At 32.3% G+C, this 22,130-nt stretch overlaps 1 protein-coding gene across 2 annotated transcripts in view; it reads right to left on the bottom strand.

The window, feature by feature from the left end:
* The window catches only part of LOC111051874 (prominin-like protein), a 78,042-nt gene that overhangs the window by 8,008 nt on the left and 47,904 nt on the right, over positions 1-22,130 (bottom strand). The window contains exons 2-17 of one of the 2 annotated variants that reach the window (XM_039434522.1): positions 19,768-20,038; positions 17,443-17,563; positions 16,643-16,709; positions 15,372-15,536; positions 14,428-14,552; positions 13,512-13,535; positions 12,608-12,773; positions 11,013-11,142; positions 9,515-9,667; positions 7,453-7,671; positions 6,370-6,607; positions 5,680-5,769; positions 4,714-4,941; positions 3,502-3,660; positions 992-1,113; positions 281-331 (exon numbers count right to left, since the gene is read on the bottom strand). In XM_039434522.1, coding sequence (XP_039290456.1) covers positions 281-331; positions 992-1,113; positions 3,502-3,660; positions 4,714-4,941; positions 5,680-5,769; positions 6,370-6,607; positions 7,453-7,671; positions 9,515-9,667; positions 11,013-11,142; positions 12,608-12,773; positions 13,512-13,535; positions 14,428-14,552; positions 15,372-15,536; positions 16,643-16,709; positions 17,443-17,563; positions 19,768-20,038 — 2,329 coding nt within the window. The remainder of the gene's footprint in view (positions 1-280; positions 332-991; positions 1,114-3,501; positions 3,661-4,713; positions 4,942-5,679; positions 5,770-6,369; positions 6,608-7,452; positions 7,672-9,514; positions 9,668-11,012; positions 11,143-12,607; positions 12,774-13,511; positions 13,536-14,427; positions 14,553-15,371; positions 15,537-16,642; positions 16,710-17,442; positions 17,564-19,767; positions 20,039-22,130) is intronic. The other variant, XM_039434523.1, reaches the window with a different exon arrangement.

The following is a 22,130-nucleotide window of genomic DNA, read 5'->3' on the forward strand; positions in this document are numbered from 1 at the left end:
CCATGTTATGGGAAACGACTTTATATTTAATAAAACATGATATTGAGGTGAGGATTTTCAACCATGTTATGGGAAACGACTTCATGTTTAATAAAACAATCATTAATTTATATTAGCCAGCGTGTAACTGTAAATCATTAATCTTCTTTATTTGGAGAGGCAGAAAGAAATGTTAGTACCTGATGGGAAAAAACTGCTGAATTCAAAACAAAAACACAATGATTATAGTTGATAAAACTAACGCAATTACAAAAAAATATGTATGTATGTAAGTACTCACTTTGCCAGAGGAATATTGTCTCGGTCGGCGTAAGCATCGTACAGGTATTCACTGCAAAGAAAGCAACGATTATAATATGTCTAATGTATAAGGAAAACAGATTTATCCAAGAAGTGGCAATATTACAAACAACTGTATGGTAGAATTATTTAGCTAATAAATATTGATTTCAAAGAAAAAACTAATACATTCTTTAGATAATAGTTCATGGAATGGACCTGACAATACATAAGCATGACTGTAAAAAAGCTTATAGAGTTTTTTTTACCATGAAAAAATGTATTGTTATACAAAATAGTAATCATAACATCTACAAACTGAAGTTTCTCTTGATACTCTTCCTGGTCTATTATAGCAATAGGCCTATCACTTTCATTTTAAGGAACCCTACCTCAAAATACCAATATTAAATTCCGTAGAATCATATTATATATCTCCTGCGAGAAACTTCCATTTTACTTTTTGTAATATCTGATACCAACTGGAAACGAGTAAAAAGAGAACACAAATTTAATGTAATGTACCATTACACCTACAGATTTTATGGTCCATTAGATTCAATAAGGCCCGGTTTTTATGACTCTTATTAAATCTAATGGACCATCAAATCCACTTTAAATAAATAGATTAAATGGTCTATTAGATTCAATGAATGTCCTAGAAATCGGGTCTTCTTCTAGGAAAAAAAATTGAAATGAGAAAGATACGTACGCTTCAACCAGAGGTCCTGGATATGGGTCGGACTTCTGATACAACGACGATAGTTTGACTGAGAAGATAATCGCTGGAATGAAGAGAGCCAGAATCCAACCGATGCTCATCCAGAAACCATTCTGAAACAATAAAAAACATCTATTTTTATACACTTTTAAGAGTGTAAATTTTATTGCTCTTCCATTCTTAATAATCAAGAATTATTTTGAATTCTTCAATGCCATAACTAGATTCCTAAAATGAATTAAACGTCTAGCTAAATTCCTTCAATTTTCAATCTACCATTGGATTGGATACTTTTAATTTAATTAAGTTGGCGTAAATGGTTTATTCCATATACTTGATTCACACTGATTTATTTATGAGAATAAATCCCTTAATCATGTGGTAAAAATTGAATTGTGACTCAATTTTCTGTTCTCATTCGACCATTCATATGATGAGAGCATTGCCATTATGGCCAATGTGTTTCCTCGGGCCATTCCTGTGTTTCTGATGGACACGTAAAACTATCGGTCCCGGCTGCCTGAAAATAATAGTTTAGTAATGACGAAGACCCAGAAATTAATCAAATTTGAGACCAAGCGTGAACCAACCAGGCCACTTGATATGTTTCAATTGTTGTCCTTCAAATAGCATACATTGTTTGAATATAATCGCTGGAATAAGATAAGCTAAGATATATTTTATTGCCAATAAAGATATACAATGCAGTAGTAGGCAAAAGTCACAATACAAAAATAATCGAGAAGACAACAACATTTGATCCAAAATAACATACATAGTTTGAATGTAATCACTAAAATAATCGAGAAGATAACGACATTTCCATCCAAGTATGCAGGGTGTTCACAAACTCTCTGGGGCATTGTTCCTGGGTAAGAAACATATCTAAATAAATATCATATTTAAATTGTCCGGAAGTCTTCATGTACTCACACAGCGGCTATTTCGCTTTTATCACTTATTTTTTTCTAAATAATGGTTGAACATACGAAATTGAAACTTTGCACAATCATTTATAACAACTAGACAAAACTACAAAAATTTATTATAATTTTTCAAATTCATAGAAGAAAATGGCGGCCATTTGAAATTTTGTTTCATAAATAACTCAGAAACCGTTGGTTTTACAAAAATATTGCAAGAATAACATACTAAAGTCTAAAATAGCTTACAAATGACATGCAAAGCAGACTGACTGAGACTGTTGCATTGTTGTGGCAGACTTTAGCCGCATGCCTTGGCATGCACTGCAACTAGCCCCCAGCGGTGTCCTATTACTAAAGCTGTCATATCTCAGTTAAGGTACCAATCGACAGGTTATTAAATTTACTAAAAACAGTTATTCTTGTAAATTTTTTCTGAGTTATTTAAGAAACAAAATTTTAAATGGGCGCCTTTTGTTTCATAAATTTGAAAAATTAACATAATTTTTTGTATCTTTGTCTAGTTGTTATAAATTGTTGTGCAACGTTTCAATTTCGTGTGTTTATATATTATTTAGAAGAAAAATAATTTGCGAAAAAAGCAAAATAGCCGCTGAGTGGGTACATGAAGACTTGCGGACAATTTAAATATGATATTTAGATAAGTTTCTTACACAGGAACAATGCCCTAGAGTATTGGTAGGGAGTTTGGAAACACTCTGTATAAGTTTTTACTTGGAGACTGATATGAGAATGATGATAGTCAACCGATTATTGACGTAATGTACAATAAAAATATTTTTAGTCAAAAAGTGATATTATATTTGTATATATATATATATATATATATATAATATATATATATATAATATATATATATATATATAAATATAATATAAAACAGTCAGATGCTCACGTTATGACTTGGGTATTCGTCAATTGTATAAAAAGCCTGTTTTTTGAGCCATTGTGCTACTGTAGATATGAATTTTTTTTTGTGGTAATTTTTTTATTGTTGTCGGTAATTTATTGAATAATAAGTATTGTTGATAATTATAGCTTTTGAATGTTTTTTGCAGTCTGATGTATGGGGTAATTAGGTTATTCCTATTTCTAGTTCTATGTTCATGCTGATGGCTATGTCTTGTTAATAAAGTTAGGTTTTTTTTAACATGGAGAGTCATGATTCCAAGCTCGATAAAACTAGTTTTACAACTTTCAACACTCCTTAGACCAACAATACAGCGAATTGCTTTTTTTGCCAAATAAATGCCTTCTTCATATCACTTGTGTTATCCCAAAGACGGAGCCCATAATTGAGATGGGAATGGAACAAACCATAGTAAGTCAGAATAAGTACCTCCCTACTGACACAACATTTTAGTTTTCTTAGTAAGTACATACTAAGCAAACAACACTGGATAACACAACAAACAACGTACACTACTACTACGTATTGTGAAATTATTAAACTTATAATATAGATAATGTTAAACTCAGAAATCAGAAATTCAACTAGGGTATATATGGTTCTGATATTTTCCATGCTTTGTGTTTCAAGTTTAATTTTGTACTTACAAATGGATCGAGAATGTTGTTGCAACCGGAGACGACAGTGGCGTTGTAGATGAGGGAGAGCGGATGGCACTTGCCCACATCGAGTTCAGTGTGCGACACAACTCGAGCCAGATAGTTCTCAACATGCTGCACCAATTCACGACCAAACTCCTCAGCAAGCTGCAAACAAACATAATAAATACCGCCAATCAGTATGAAAGCTGTTCATTACAATATTAATTATCATATAAATCTCAGTACCCTTTTACATTATTTTGTCACAACATGTTTCGGACATTAATGCCATTTTCAAGTCTTTATTTTTCATTTTCTTGTTGTGACAAAATAATCTAAAAGGGTACTGAGATTTATATTTTTATTTATATCAAAAGTAGCCCTAAAGAAAAAAGACTGTTTATTAGAATATCATAAAATAAAATTCGATAAATAGTATTCCCATGATTTGTGGTACATTAAAATTGTTATCAACTGAACTGTATCATTTTCAAACAAGACCATGAATATTGTGGAAGGAGGTTTCTAATGAATTGGATCATTAATATATTATATTTTGTAAATTGTATGAGGTTCAGAGCATGCGCTCTGTTTTTCTCTCAATGTTTTGCAGCATCAGCATAAACATGGCAACCTGGCAGCTAGTACAGCCAATCTGGTGTCCTCTTCACTAGTCCACTTTTTTGTGACTGGATCATCTATAAAAGGAAGGCTAACTGTTCGAACTGAATCTCACTCCAGCTTCATTCATACATTGTCAACAATATGAGGGACAATTAAACTAACTCTAGTTCCATCTTCACATTAACTATGGTGCCTAACAGCCTCAGTAAGCTTTTCTTTTTATTATTTAGTAAAGTACATAATTAATAAACCTAGCATTAGTTCAAGTTTAATATTATCAAGTGCAATTAAGTTTAAGTTTTATATTATTGAGTGGAATCAAGTTTACAATTATCAATTTATAATCTTAAAAGTTGATTTTTTGTTTGTTTTTTAGGAAATAAGTTTGATTTGATTTGATTATAACTCAAATTACTGATACCTTGATATCCTTGATATCTGATATCTTAAATGTTGATTTATTTTTGTTTTTTATGAAATAAATTAATTGATTTGAATATAACTCAATAACTGAGACCATGCCAAACAATCCAAGGCACAATCAAACTAACTCAGTTCCATTAACTCGTTAATAATGGCAATGTCAATCTATACCTTGCCAACAATCTGCGGTCCCTTGGTGTTGAGGAATGTCTGTGCCTCCTCGATCTGCCGTAGCATATTGTTCACGGCGTCGCTGAGCGACGAGTGGTTGAAGCGAAGATGCTCGTTGAGCTGCGTCGAGTTGCCCTCCAGGTAGCGCGACAGCTCCAGCATCGACTGCACCTGCTGGCGTTGGTGCAGCTCCAGGTACTGCGCTTGGATTCGCAGCGAGTTGCGGATCTGCAATCGCATCAACAAAACAGCTTCAATAACTGTTATCATGGTGAATAGCATTGATTCACCTATCGTGACAACATTACTAGACTAAGTTCATGAGACAACTTACTCTTAAATATTGTTATTGAAAACAATTGTGATTTACGGCCGTTTGCACAGTACAGGCTTAAACTGAATCGAATAAGCTGATGGCTAAAATTCAAAACGAATCACATTATAACAAATAAAGACTTATGATTTAATACAGTTTAAACAGAGAATCCGTTCAAACTGGTACAATCGTTAGAGATACAAATCTGAAACTTGAAAAAGTTCCAGCAATCATTAAGAGCCAAATGAGATAGCTCAAATTAGATCAGAAGAGGTCTCAATTTTCTCTTAAGCTGCTTGGGACCACAATATTTATTAATTCATTTATTGGTCAAATTACGCACAATTCATGAAGTTATGAATTCGTGTGGTTCGGAACCAATCTCAACTGTAGGTCAATTCATGTCACAGAGCATTCCTTACATTGACCCCGCAGAAGCATTCTACTCAAACCTAGGTTTTCATTTATCAACCTAACAGCTGAAGAGGATGAAGGCATAGTTATTTTCCGATCATTTTGTTGAATGCTTAGGACATAACAATTTGAGTATAAAAGTTATCTGATAGCTCAGGACATAGCAATTTGTGTATAAAAATTATCTTAATAACGAGTCAATTATTATCTACGTGAGGGTGTTGATATATACTTACAGTTTTCTGCTCAGCAGGAAGTTTCTTCTCAGTTTCATAGAGGGCGTTCGCGAGTTGTTGGAGATCGATGGAAGTTATTTTTTCGTTGAGCTGAAAAACATAATTATAAAAATCAATAGAATTAGCTATCGCATCAATTTTCAATACTTTTACGCGTTTTTAAAATGTTCAAAATGGTCAAAAATGTTATTTACAATTGATTGTATACACAGGATGTATTTAATAATTATTGATTGAAGAAGTTGTCTAAATTATCTCTGATAAGATTCCGAACAATAAAAGTACAGTTTTCAATTTTTTCCACTCATACTTTTGGGATGAAGACAGTGTTCTATGAGTTTTGCATCCAACTGGTAAACACTTCCCTTCACAAAGAACTAGAATATGGAAATCTGATTCATCGCTGTTAATCCCAAATCTATGGTACGATACAACAAAACGCAACAAGCAACTAATAACTTATACCCCAACGGTATCATTTATAGTGGGGTGTATATTTATTCATTGAATTATTTATGTCTATCAAGAAATTATTCAATGCATAAAACTTCATTGTTTTAATTGTATTAAATGCTATAATATTCTAATATTTGTATTGTAATTGTTTTTGATGAGTAAACTTTGATTTGATTTGATACATAAATAACTTTGAAAAATTGAACATTATTCGAGAAAGTAGTCACTACTCACCACATTCGTATACTTTTGGATATCAATGTTGTTGAGGGAAGAGTTAGCGAGCCGATGAAGTTGTCTCTCAGCATTGGGCGTGAGGATGTTGACTTTCTGGTCGAGACGAATGTTGCGGATCAGTTCATTGATGCGCTCCGATATGTTGTAGTGCGAAGCATAGTTGGTCACCTGAGATATGTCCACTAGTTGTTCCAGCATTAGCACCTTGTAAATGCTCGCGTTCTGGTGGCAACTCCTACAAAAACACAAAAATTGGTGATTACTTTTAAATAAAGCTTAATTAATACATGAAAATAACATTGGACCCTATTACGATCAATTCTACGAATTCCATTTTTATGTATAAAAAACGTAAATTTATAATATTCGAATATTACATAATAAAAATGTGGAAACAGCATGCTTGCTTCCCTCAACACCAACTGCATGCAAAAAGAAAAAATTGTAATATGATAATAATTTCAAAGTTATTCCAGTAGTCAAATCCCTCATCACATAAGGCTTGTCGCATATTGAGAAACGAAGCGACATGACCTGAGTCTTCTAGATGAGTTAATATAATTTGATCATTTTGTAATGTTTACAAGTGCTAGCTTCGTCTAAATGTGGATCCACAAATGGGCAAAACAACATGGCCAAGCTTACCAGCTTTGCCAGCGACTTGACGAGAGTGTTGGCTAGACATAATAGTAGGTGAACTATACCCTTGATATCTCAAAATGAAAAAGAAATTACTGGTCGAGGTAAGTGATCAGTGAGTATTCATTATATAAATAAAACATTAGGGGAAAAATTGAATAAACTTACTGATTAAGGTCAGCAAAATCAAATAAAAATGCAGATAACAAATAAATTTTACTTTAATAACTGATCAACATCAATGAAGATCAATGAATCTGATGAAGTCCAACAAATTTAGCAAAAATACTGGTTGAGAATTTCAATTATATTATGAGTTATAACAATATTGTAGTGTTTAGTACACAAATTGCATAAATAAATTAATAGATAAATGGATAAATAAATAAAAAGAAAAATAAATAAATGAATGAATAGATAAAATACTCAATGAAAAATCACCTGATAACAGAGCTGACATTGAGCGGAGGTGCGCGTCCCTCGCGAGTGTTGTAGATGTTGTCGAGATGCACCATTTTGTCGATGAGTGAGAAGATGCGCGAATCGCTCGGGTTCTGCAGCGGCTGGCAAACTGTGAACTGCGCGCTCACGCCAGAGATGAAGTAGATCACTGTGATCGCCATCAGTGCAGCAGCTGACAGGTACATCACCCACACTCCTCTGAAACAGGCAAATCAATTACCCTTACAGTATACACTTTTGCATTTTGGATAAAAGACATAAGGAGTGCGAGAGGGATTTAAAATGTTGAAATTATCAACACTGTGTTTCAGGGTGGCCTCCTCTAAAACAGTCAAATCGATCAGTGTTACAGTTGTGTAAAGTGTAAAGTGTACAGTTAAAGTCAAATCAGTCAGGGTTAAATTGTCCGCTTTTGAATTTTGGATAAGACACATAAGGAGTGCAATAGAGATTCAACATGTTGAAATAGAGCGAAACACTGTGTATCAGGGTTGCCACTAACCACAACAAAAGTGTGTTCAACATGTCTACATAAAATAATCAACCAAAAACTCTACCACTCGAGAATTACAAATCATAATGATACAAAAATATTTTGACCTCAAATAATAGCAGCGAAAAAAACAAACAACAAAAAATCGAAGATACAGAAACCTAACTTCAAAGATTTTGTTCGAAATCTTTCACACCATGCATAGCTAGCATGTGAGTACACACATGTTCAACAAACTTGTCATATCGTTGTTGCCCACCCTAATGGCCATGTGTAGTAGTAGAGATAATAATGTAGATTAAAAAGATTTTAAATTGTTGAAATTAAAATTGAACCAGTTGAGTCCAGGTAAACACGTAGACCAGAACCAGTCCACGTGATTAAAATTTCACGAAACTAGTTTCGATTGGTAGAATATAGTTAGTAGATTCACTTCAAACTGTCAGCAAATCAGTATTGTTTGATATTACTTTGGCAAGCAATAACTTATAAAGAATATTTTACTTATAAAGAATATATATAGACAGTTTGAAGTGAATTATTCATAATTCATATCAGTATCTAGTCATAGAGAACTAGAGGTTGATATCTGCGCAGCTAAATATTATGTAGATTGAACGGAACCATAACAATTGAACCAACAGACGTTGTGAAATTGTCCATTCAATTATGAAATTATTAAGTTTCAACTATAAATTATTTGTAGGTATGAAAACAAAGGCTTTTCGTTCTCCCCTCCATTTCATATTCATTTTACTTGTCCAATAAATAAAACAAAACAAAAAAGGCTTCTCTGATTGGTTTAATCACATTTAATCATAATTGAAATATAAAATAATATGTAAAAAAACATAGTTGTAAAAAAAGACCATAGTACCTTTTTGAAAACGTTTCAATATAAAGTAACAAATATTAAAAAGTTTTTAAAAGGGTACTATGGCATCATTTTACAACTAGAAAAATTAAGTGGCCCTGTAGATATACGTTTTTTTAATATCATAATATAAACATATAATGAAAACACTGGGATTTTGTCGAAAAATATCACTTATTGTGAAACAACAAACATATTTTGACACTAATGGTGTCATCATCAGTGTCTGATAATATATCAATACATCAGTGTCAGATAATCATCAGTGTCTGATAATGTCAGTGTCAATGAACACTGATGATAACACCATTGGTGTCGAAATATGTTTTTATTTAACAATAAATAAGTGATATTTTTTGACAAAATCCCAGTGTTTTAATTGAATGGATAGATATCACAACATCTCACCAGCAACAGTATCTGAAGTAAAAATCTAAGCTTTTGGGCAACCGGGTGCAAGTGTTACAAAAAACAAAACATGTCAACATTTCTTGACATTTTTTCTAACAATTCTTGTTAATAATATTGAGGTATGAGTTAAATATAACTCATATTTATCTAATGTATATTCATATTATAATTTCATATCAGTATATACTCAAATAAACCTTCAAACAACTTCACTTTTACTTTCACTTTTATTTTAACAACTGATAAGTTGATTGGTGACTTACAGCATGAGGAAGTGAGCACCGGTGCCCTTGTCACAGCAGTCATCGTTGTAGCCGCTGTCGGGTCGCCGGCCGCAGTAGCCGCAGAACAGGCCGAATGTCAGGCAACACAGCACCACCAGCACAGTGCAGCTCACGCCCAGCCCCACGTAGTATCTACAATTCAACAACATCAAACATGATTTATTGAGAATAAATCAAAGTATACAGACAGACAATGAAGTCAATATGTTGAAACACGTTGTCAATAGACGTTTCAAAAAAAAAGTACTTAGATTTTTAATTTCTAGATAAATAAGAGTAGCCCTTACCAAAAAGTTAATGTATAAACAGACTGATTGAGAATCTACTATTATGATGCGATATACAGAGTGTCCCACGAAGGGTGTAATAGCCCAAGACCGAAGACCATGGATTCTACATGTAATTTGCAACAAAACATGTACAGTAAATTTTTCTTATATCGACCTTAGTTTTCGAGATATATCGATTTTTCGATAAACATGATTAAGAATCTACTTTTATGATGCGATGATATACAGAGTGCCAAACGAAAGCAACAGCCGAAAACCATAGATTCCACACGAAAAAATTGTTTAGTAAATTTTTTTAAATTGGCCTCAGTTTTGGAGATATATCAATATTTTTGTAAAGCGTCAATAACTAGAAAACTATCAGACAAAATCTTCTTCTAATGCCGCATCAACATGTTGGACCATTAAAGCCAATGTCGACCAGCGCCAGTGTGTGGATGGGTGGTTTACCAGCGCTGGCCTTCATTGACTTCATTGACCTATGTTGGGTTACCAGGCTGGGTCTTCTTACTGGGCCAGCGACTGAGCCAACATGTGGACTAGGCATTAGGATATGGTTGGAAAAGGGAGAAATATCCAATAAAATCCGAATAGCTTGTTCATTTTTTGACGTTTTTGAACTTTTCATGAGCGTTCAGTTCAAACTGTTTGAATTTGGCTTTGAACTCTACGATACTACGAAAGTACGTTTTTCAACTTTAGTGCTCATAACAAGTTCAAAATGTAGAACAAATGAACAAATTATATGATTCTAATTGGAAATTTCTCCCTCTTTCCAACCATATCCTTAGAATTGGATTCGGAGTGATAGTTTTCAGTTATTGACGTTTTTCAAATTTATCAAAAAATCTATATACTGTATCTTGAAAACTTATGTCTATATAAATTAAATTTTACTGGAAATTTTTTGTCGCAAATTTCATGTACAATCTATGGTCTTCGGCTGTTACACCTTTCGTGGGACACTTTGTATAAGGAAATAAAAATGACGAAAATTTTGGCCAAAATGGGATTCTGAAATAATTGATAACAATTTTTACAGCTCTAAATACCAAAAGTTTCAAGTAATTAAAAGTAACAAAATTTGTTTTTAAAAACTCATTTCTATTATTCTTTACAAATCATAAAACTTGTGACTCACTCTGGGCATTGAAATATAATTAATTTATTAGATATTTGACACTAACCTGTATTCTCCATATTCGCGTAGATACTCTTCTCCGGTATCAACTGGATGGAAAGCACGCTCAGATAGCATTTTTTGCACTTTGTCTAGTACCGCTGTTATTTTCTCAGCACCTTCGCGTATAGCAACTCCTGAAAAACATAATAAATTACATTGAATGAGAACAAGTATTCATTTCATTCCAACATTTAATATACAAATCACATCGTTGATCATATTGAATGAAATCAAATCATTTCAATTATTGCACTGTGCTATTTTGAAACAACAATAGAAAAAAGGAATTTGATAGTAGTAGGTGTTACAGTATAGCAAAGTTAGTAGACAGAAGGTTGGTCACTCATCTATAGTATTTTCGTTGAAATGCAATTGGAGTGGGGGAACTGCAGCCGTGACGTAGGCTGTAGTACAGAGTAGGCAGAATATCGCATTCTTGAAAATCATATGGTGTCGTATAGTCAAATTATATAACACAAACATTTTCTGACAATCATGCAAGCTTTCTGTTTCTGCTTTACAATAATTATTGAAACATTTGAATAATACAAGCATTTTGCCATATAAAAGCAAAAACCCCACCTCCTAACCTGCCCTTTCAAACCCTTAAGGTTTCTTCATCTTCTAGGTCGTGTTTATATTTTGTAGTTTGGCTATACATCAGCTTGTGAATTTCGGGGATGAGATATTTTGATTAGAAATAGAACATGTGCTCGATACCAGCATGTGTTCAGTGCATTTACAATGAATGAAATTCATCGGATTTATCGGGATCGGTTTATCGGTTTATTGCGATGCATTGGTTTATCAAGATTTTTTAAGGGTTAATCTGAAATTATAATAGTATAACATTGTCTACTAACGCTTTTCCAGCTTATTAACTTTTTCGTGTCACGTTTTTAGATTCATGAAAAACTTTCAACTTCATTTTATTCATAAAAGTTGAATGAACTTGAAATAGTTAACAGCATCATAGAATCGGTGATTCATTCGCTATAAGTATGGAGAATTTTAAAGTTCTAGGTCAATCTTGAGGAGATTAAACGACGATATATATGAAGATACAGTGAATAAACTGTATGCTCAGTATGGTTACTCTAGAACATTTTTACTACACGTGACGTCACGCTGGCGTTCCCCCCACCACTTTGAATCATACACCTGTGAGTGATCAACCTTTTGTCTACTAACTTTGACAGTATAGGATTACTGTGAAGTGCAAAAAACAAATAAAAATATAGCAAATAGTGGAAAAAGTCTAATAGTAAAAATAGAATAGCAAAAGTGATTAAAAAACAAGTTCGAATGGAAGGAACGTTCTCAATCAATTAAATATTGCATTAACATATTGATAACAGGTATTTGAATATAAGAATTTGACAATAACATCTTATATGAAAAGTTTATTCATTCCTGTTATTTTTTTTTAATCAAACAGTTTCATTTAGTTCCTATTTTGTAGAGCAGAAGCAGAATTGCTTCCATAAATATTACATTAATCTGCTTCTGACTAAACTGGATTTGTTGCTTCAAATTTGGGTTGTCACAATAAATCAATGGAAAAATATTAGATTATAGATGGAGGAAAATGTATCTAACCTGCTCTTTCAATATTCTTGGATATTTTAGGGATGTTCTCGTCAACATTGGTCTGAATGTGCGTTTTCACTTTTTCAAATTCGTTTTTGCCTCTGATTACTTCTGCTTCAATATCGTTCTCCATCAGAGCTGAAATATTCTGCAGACTGGCAGTCACGTCAGGAAGCTGAAATCAATGCATTTATCATTATTATTTTATGTGCATCACGATAAACACAAAACAAAATAAATGTTCTAATGAGATTGCATTTTCAACACATTTGTAATAAAACATTACTGAAATACTGTAATATTTATTATTCATGGAGACAACAGGTAAAACCCCATTTTGCCTCCTTCATACAATATAATAATTTTCAACAAAGTACAATTTTCAATAAAAAGAAAATAGAAAATATGAGAAAAGAAGAATTTACATTAGCTAATTATAAAATTAAATAAATGACATGAGATGAAAAATAGAAGAAATATACAGTTGTATATAGAATAATAAAAATAGGCTAACGCTGTAATCCCTTCGTAAATTTGAATAAGCATTAATTGAATATCTGGTTTAAAGATATTAAAAGCTGAAAACTAACAAAAGTTTTTAGTATCCTCACAAGAATAGAGGTTGAAGTAATTTGTTTAATATATGATGATAGTCATAGTGCAGCGAAAGTTACAAAATATATTACAGACCAGCGTAGAAGAAAATATTTCTCTTTTGAAAGTCTTTGTTCAATCATATTCAAATATCGTAGCAAAAGGAAATCAATGAAAGATACAATTTTGATCATTTGCAATCTATATACAGTACGGTATTAATAAGAGAAAAACATCTACCGCTACATTAATCTACGAGGTAAGCCAATTAATTCAGGTTTCAGAGATACGAACAATCAATATTTTTGAAAATACCAACCTTGGGTAAATACGTATCAAGTAACTGAGCATGAAAAAGATGGGAAAACAAAAATTAGACAAATTTGAAAGTGAAGGGCCCTTATGTAATAAAATTAAGATTATCCAATGAAGAAATAATAACAAGAACAAATCATTCAATAGTCAATATAAATGCGTTTAGTGATTAAGAGATCTTAATAAGTGATGTAATAATACTAAGTATTTATAGAATTGACTTCCAACTTCAATATTCTTTGAAAAAGCATTTGAATTTTCCAAATCGATCCGATTTTACAATAATCTGGAAACAAAACTAATAATTATTTTAACCAGTTCATTTGAATAACAATATACATATCAGAGAGACTTTGAATCTTAATAAATATATCAGAATTCGAAAAATGTAACTCATAAGGCACATTACAATAAATTATAGGTAGAAAACCTCATTATTTGAAAGTCGTAGTTTTGCGTTGAGAGAAGCATTCTATTTCATGTTGTTGGGGAACCAACATGTATTGTTCTAGCTTCAAGTAGCGTGATTTTATATTGGAAGCCGAGAACACACTACCAATTCGTACTATCGAGCCTATCCTGGTAATCCGTACTATCGAGTTGCCAACTTCTCGTTTAAAGTTATTGGCGAGGATTGAATGGGATTACTTCATTTTAATGGTATGGAACTCTAAATTGTATTCTAGTACCAATACCTATACATTTTGCTGATATGTGACAGATTTATCTGTTCATACTTGATACTGTATTCATATTATGTGAATAATGTATTAAAGTTTGAACTACTGAGATTTATCTGTTTATACTTGATACTGTATTCATAATATCTGACTAATGTATTAAAGTTTGAACTACTGAGTAAAATACTGCAATGTTAGATTTTATTATTTTAAATATGCAAAACATGTTTTGAAGCTCACCTGAGTGAAATTAGCTTCCAAGGAGAGATAAGTGATATTGTAGGTCCTGACAAACTCAATACAGGGCCGCTGGTTGAGACACTCCAAAAGCTTCTCAACCAATCTTTGACGAGTTTCACTCAATGCTAGAAAAATAAAGAAAGAAAATTTATAGTATCAATAGTTGATAATAATTGTGCTTGGTTCATTATAAAAAAAACATCTAAACACATTTAAAACATAGTAAATTTATTAATTCCTGTTATTTTATAGCTATAATATTATGGAAGTAAAATTATTAGGTAATCTGAGGCTAAGTAAAGTATAAGTGAGAATATGATATTGAATATGATCACTATATTGAAGATAGTATTCATGCTTGAACCAAAAAATTAAAAATATCCCACATGCTTTGGAAAATATTGATTTATTTCCAATAAATTTAAATCATTTCATCAGTACAATATGATTGAATAGCAGTAGAGTTCAATAGGCGATGTGATGCAATAGTGAATATACAGTACTTTTTTCTCCTCAACATGAACTGCCAAATGGAGGAGATACTGATTTCTTGTAAAGGTGCATACACACTTTATGCGCCACGAACATGCGCATTTCGCTTTTCATCAGCTGATGCTTTATGTATTACAGTATACTGTTTCTTTATAAATACAGATATAATAAGCATAGCATCAGCTGATGAAAAGCAAAATTTTCGTATTGGTGGCACTCAAGTATATACGCAGCTTGAGGAGTAACATTCAATGAAAACAACCCTTGAGAGGACAGGAGAGGTCTAATTTGGAAAGATTACATTCCATTAATATTACTCGATGAGAAAAGGTTAATGATTATAGTTGTGGAAGAAAATTATTTACTAAACAAACAAATGACATTGGAACAACATGTTTTCAAAAATGTTTTTTAAATAGCTCTGTGAAGAAATTTGATGAAATGAATGTTACCTTGCTCAAGTTCCATGGCCTTCTCCTGCAGTTGCCTGGTGAGAGAGTCTATGTTGTACAGATCATTCCTGATGGCACTCAGACCAACCACGATTGATGTCAGATTTGTTAAAACTTCCGCTTTCGAAATTTCGCCCAACTTCTCCTTCACTATTTGGCCGCTCTCTGTGCAAACACAACCACATTTATAAGTTATGGAAATGGATTAATTATGCAAGAAATAATCTCTACTAAAATTACCCAACAATATTTCACTAACATAGAAAGTGAATACTTTAATAATTATCTGATACTATTAAAATCTAATCGAAATTATTGGGGAGGGGGGATATTTCTTATTCAATATCCTAGAAAGAATATCTATAAAGATATGGATACAATTATATTTAAACTATCGGAATTATACTTTTCTTATATTGTTTCTGAAGATTTTACATTCAAGTCTCGTGTCAAGATTTGAAATTGGTATAAAATGACCTCCTAAAGAGTTAGTAAAGTGTTATAATTTTTAAACAAATCAATTACAATTTTCAAGAAAACACACTCCACAATCAGATAAGATTAAAATAAGAAAACCCAACATTCTGGATTATTCATTTAAACTTCAAACTTCATCACATGATTAATAGCATCAGAGAGAAGTTAGTACTTCCCTTATCTCTGATAGCATCCAAAGAGAATTCAAAATGTGATAATATAGTAGATTCAATATAATTAGAAAAGTTATATAAATCAATTTACGAAAGAATACAAGAGAATAATACTTAATAATTATTCTCAATGAATCTATGCCCCTTGATCGAATACTCTGGAACTGTAAGGAAAAACGTGATTCTTGAAACGTTATCGACCAATTTCTTATAATAATGACTGTTTAATTAATAAGTGATAACTACATTTTTGCAACAATCTCCAAAACAATGGGTGAGTAAATTATTATAAATTAATAATTATAGCGATTCAAGCAATGAGATAGCTAATTACGCTGCAAAATATTGTTCGAGATAATAAAAACTCAATGGTTTAGTTGCATTATTTGTTTCAACTGAAAATGAGTCATAAAACAAAGTCAGTGGACCAACAAAACTAATTTTCATTTAATCAACATTGTTACATAATAGAATCGTAAACAAAATGGCTTTATCTTTAGTGAACAACTAACAGTTGAAATTTAATTTCAGATATGTGATGGAATAGTTACTTTCTATTGAATTTTTGAGAATATCAATGAACTACAGCACTTTAAATATAGGGAAATGATCAGAACTTACCATGTAAAATTCTATTGAGTGTTGTATTCAATTCACCGAAATTTGTGATCAATAGGTTGTTGACCTCCTGTAAAAAAAATTGAAAGGATGATAATATTGATGGTGGACAACAAATGAATAACTTTCCAAAAAGGGTATGACGAATATGTTTGAACAGATAATATTTGTGAGCACAATGACGGAGGAAAATCGTCAATAAAGATGAAGAAACAACCATTATCAGAATAATAATTATTGTTGGAAGAAGAAATTTTTACATCTTGATACATTAAAACAATTCATTAATGTAACCAGCAGTTAAGAAGTAGCTTATGAACTGTTACGATCAGCAGTTCATAACATGAGCTCCCAGTTAGCCATAATTTGAATTAGCAGAAATTTTACAGTATAATTTAATCTAATTATTGAATATTATAAACAATATACATGAACGTTATAACTTATAAATGAAGTTTGTGGTTCATCATCGATATTAATGTACATTGAAGTGCACATTATTAGTATAGATCTGAAATTATATATAGCTATTATTATAGAAATTATATATTTACTATTATTATAGTAAAATCTGAATTATAAATAGCAGATCTTAGTATAGATCAGAAGATAGTTCAGCTCATGTCTCAAGTGGTTACAGGTCACATTATTCAAGGAATGATTCAAACAAAAACTACATATTAAGAACTACTACTACTAATTAACCAGTGCTGAACTTCAACTTGACTTTATAATTTTATCAGTGTTCATGTATTAATTGGAGATACTGTAATAAGTTTATGAAAAATGGCAGAAGAGCTCACCAATTTGGTGTTGTTGAGATACAACTCCGTATCTCTCAAAGAGGTCCGAATGTTCTCTGGTAAGTTCTGAGCACCTTCCTCCAAGTATTCATTGGTTACGAATGCACATACAACACCAAACCTGGAAAATACAAGATAATGGAATCAGTTTTACAACAGAATATAGCCAAATAGGAAGTTAATTTTTCAATTTTCACTGTTATTTTCAAGAGTGATTGGTAGCAGTTAGCTTGATCTTTTGACCTTTTGTAACACATAGCGCCCTTATTAGACATAAATTCACATTCTATAATTATAACGACGTTGTAATGAATTTCTGACATTGGAATGGAAACTTAATTCATCAGGACAATTACTTTTACTTTTTTTCAATTTTCAAAGCAGAAATGTACTACCTATTTCACGTTTAAACATTTTTTTACGGGAAATTTCAAATTTGAGAAAGCAATTGCTCTTTTACATTAATTCTTCATTCATTTACCAGCCGGGTTGGTCTAGAGTCTAGTGGTCTGGTGCTTAGAAACTCTAGTCTGATGGGACTGCCTGGTTAGTTGGTTTGAATCCTTCCGGTGGCATAGACGTCAAATCATCAAATTTACCTACACAAAGGTTCAACCCCTATTCAGGTATTATTTTTCCATCAACTACTCCATTACTCGTATTTATTTATAATATAAACTATTAGTAGAGTATCATTTTGACAGCATTGTTATTATCATTTTAGAATACCATTATTATATTTATCATTATGTACCTTGTAATAGAAACATCCTATTGTAATCCTAATACAATAAGTATTTAATTGTTATTTTTGTGTTTTTTTGAAAAATGTAATTCCGTCAAATCACCCACGCACTTTCCATGACACACACAGTCAAAAAGCTTATGTGGAGAGGTCATAGAGAAAGATCTGTGAATATCCCGTGGTATAGGTCGTTCATGTTCCAAATTTCAAGCCGATTTTTTGTTAACATAAGCCGATTACTGTAGACTACGGTCTATTATTACTGTTTTGGCCGGGTGAGAATGTAAGAACGGCACAGTATGAGAGTACCATTGTCACACAGCTTCACGAAACATAATATACTAGGACTACAGGCTTGAGTTAACTGGGAAATTTGGAACATATCTCGAACAATTTGGAACATATCTTTCTATGCTATCTTTTCTCTATGGTTCTACTTTTGGATGGCTATTTTTGATGCTTGGAATACAACTTATTCCTCACATTCATCCACCTCCTCTCCACTTTCAGGTTTGTAGAGCTCAGTGATGGTTGAAGATCTGTCTATTGAGGAGCTGCTATTACAAGCTGTCATACATTACATCAAAACCCATTCAATTTTATTGAAATATTATTTTGTGAGTTGGAAATCTAGTCGCGGATTTAATTATTAAATGTAATTGATAAAGCGAGAAGATCTCCAATGTGCAAAGATGAAACATGTGTTTTATCACGTTTCGTGAAGGCAATATTATGGTTTTTAGCTCCATGCTATACAAACAAAAGTGAGTCGACTTTTGGTCTGTGAATCAACGCTGCTTGTTTTTTTCACATAAATAGATTTTGAATTTTTCTTTCGAGGCCCGTATTCTTTAAACCGTTTGTGAAGTATAGTTGTTGAGTTAGGGCATTGCTTACCTGAAGGATTCTGTCTTGAGAATTCAATTATAGGCTGTCACAGTTCGGGCATTTTAAACCTGCATAATTGTGTTTTCCGGATTTGAATCTTGTAGGGAAAGCTGGTGCTTTTAATTCAATCAGCTGACAGAAGTTTTTTTTATATATTTATTTATTTAAAGTCGGGAGTGGTTTAACCGGACCTTCGAGGATCAGGCCTAGGGACAATTTCCAGACCTATAATTTAAAATAATAATTTGTTTTTATTTTCAAAAACCTGAACGACCACAGATCAGCAAGCGAGTAGCCCTTAAATTATTTTCTGATTATTATAATCAGAAATCTTGATATTTTGTTATAGTAAATTTCATATCATTAAGAAAAATTATTTCTTTTTTTTTGAACCAGTAAATTTTGATTGTGTTAAATGTAAATATATGATATATTTTTCATAAATTATATAGTAAATTGTTCATATTTCATTTCATCATTACACCCAACTAAAACCTGGTTAGTTTTTCTTTTCTTTTTATCAATTAAATTATAGTAGTTCTTTTCCCACCATCACATATTTGGTGAAGGCACATTAGATTACATATTTTGTTAGAGGCGTCTCAAATTGCTTACATATTTGGTGGAGGCGCCGGGTATGCTATCTTTTCGCGATGAATTATATTAATGTAAGATCTCGATTTATCACTCACATGATAAGTATAGTGACGCCGGACAGCAGGAACCCGATGGTGTGTCGCTTGCAGGGGTCGTAGCGCTTGTCAAAGGGCTGGGTGCGAGCACCGCACCTGCCCGCACAGCGGCAGCAACAGAAGAGCAGCCCCGCTATGGGCATGACCACGATGAAGAGGCAGGCCGCACCCAGCACCGCCAACATCACACCATAGTGCGACGCGAATGCGCGCCACTCTGTCTGTACGTCCGCCACCTTCAGCTGGTTGGCAGAGTTCACGTAGATGAAACCTGTAGACAAAACAGAATAATTATGTTAGTTGAATTTATTTCATTCACAAAGCTCATTTTTAAATCAATCAAATTTTATTCACAATACTTACAGAAAAACACTTACATAAATATGTGTGACAACAACAAATGAATGAAAAGAAAACGACAAAATATAAAGCACAATAGGTGATCAACAATCAATAGACTCTGACACAATAATCAATAAATACAAAGTAAAGGAAACTAAAGAAAGACATCCCGATGCTTAGCCTGTGGATGGAGTAGCCTAGATTTATTCCCAATACTTACAGAAAAACACTTACATAAATATGTGTGACAACAACAAATAAATGAAAAGAAAACAACAAAATATCAAGCATAATATGCCCATATGAGGAGCCTTCTTCACAATAATATTGTATATATTTATATTGTATTTTGTAAAAGAAGAAAAAATAAATCAATTTCAATTTCAATAATAGATCCAATAGAAGCTGACACAATAATCAATAAATACAAGGTAAAGGAAACAAACAACCCGAGGCTTAGGCTGTGGGGGGGTGGAGTAGCCTATGAGTTTTGTATATTTATTTTTCCATTAATTCATTATTTTTGTTACTTCTTATAAATAGAATTAGAATTCAGAATAGTACCTGCTATTTTATTCATGTCATTCACTGAAAATTGGACACATTATAAATATTGGGAGAAATAAAACCTACTTTCTGGTAGGATTGAAATTCGGGGGAGGGACTGTTTTGGGCTGGCTGTGTATGTTGGTCCTCCCCCAATCGGTTTGATGAACTGTGTAAATGGTTATTGAATCAATAAATGAATTAGAATATGTAATCTGAACATTTGTTAAGGTTGAGTTCTGCATCTTAAAACATTTCATCATGAACCTCTTCTTGTAGATGAAACACGTGAAATGTTTAAATACATTTGTTGATTTTATACTATTTAAAAATCTCTTTAATTTATTTATTTCAGATTGTCTTCAAGAGGAAAATGTTTCCCCATAACAATCTCATTTTCAATTATGTAATTGAATTTTTACACTAAAATCGGTAATGATCTTGAAAGTGCTTCACGAAGATCGAGATACAATCATGATTTGACGTTCTACGAATGCCAAATAGAAAAAAAACCGTAGCTTTCTGAACAAACCCTACGTCGATTGAAGCAACAATAGTTACAACTGGTTTCCTAAGCTGTTAAATGGCCAGTAACAAGCACCAAGTATCACGCAATTTTACTAGAAGACCTTTTACAATGAACTCTGATTCAAGTTCTGGCATAGATATCAGAGACCGGTTTATTTGTACATTGTCCAATCCCGCCTTTCTAATTGGCAAATGTCAACAAGGAGAGAAAAAACCCTCAAATCAAATTTATTCTACGTCCACAAAATACAATTTGTGAAGATATGAGTAGGTAACCAATGAGCTATCAGAAGGCATCAAACTTTTATATATACAGTTCAACTATTATAATAAACAATTAACATTAAATACATTAAACAAGCAATATTACGTAAATGAAGAATGAACAATTGCTGTACACTAGTCATATACCGTAGTAGTACCGTACTTATTTATTATTTATTGCGTTGATTATTACCAATTTTTACTGATCACATTCACTAAAAAATTGTTCAGGTGATTTCCAAGAATATTTTAAAGGATAGAATCAATAAATAAGTATTGTACAGTAGGAAACATTTCACGATCTCAAACTATAGATCTTGATAACAAAGACAAAACCCAGATATGCCTTATAGTATAGTGCTAAAAGTTTAGTCTCTACTTTCAGGTCTAGAGCATGAATAGGTAGGGCACAGAATTTAGGTTTCATTGAAAAGAGGCCGCCCATCAGAACGTACTCTGGGCCCTCTGGGTACTCGACAATGCCCTCCAATCTCGGTTCACAGTACATTCTTTCCATGCTCAACAAACACAAATTCTGGAGAACATATTCACAATATTTGAAGAATTAGATCAAACATGAACACTTTTCCATAGTCATGAAATGACTTCCATAGTTTCAATGGAAAAGCACAACTTGAAGATTCAGAAAACTCATGAAAAGGATTTTCACAATATTTTTTAAT

The sequence above is a fragment of the Nilaparvata lugens genome, chromosome 8, assembly GCF_014356525.2.
Source record: "Nilaparvata lugens isolate BPH chromosome 8, ASM1435652v1, whole genome shotgun sequence".
NCBI lineage: Eukaryota > Metazoa > Arthropoda > Insecta > Hemiptera > Delphacidae > Nilaparvata > Nilaparvata lugens.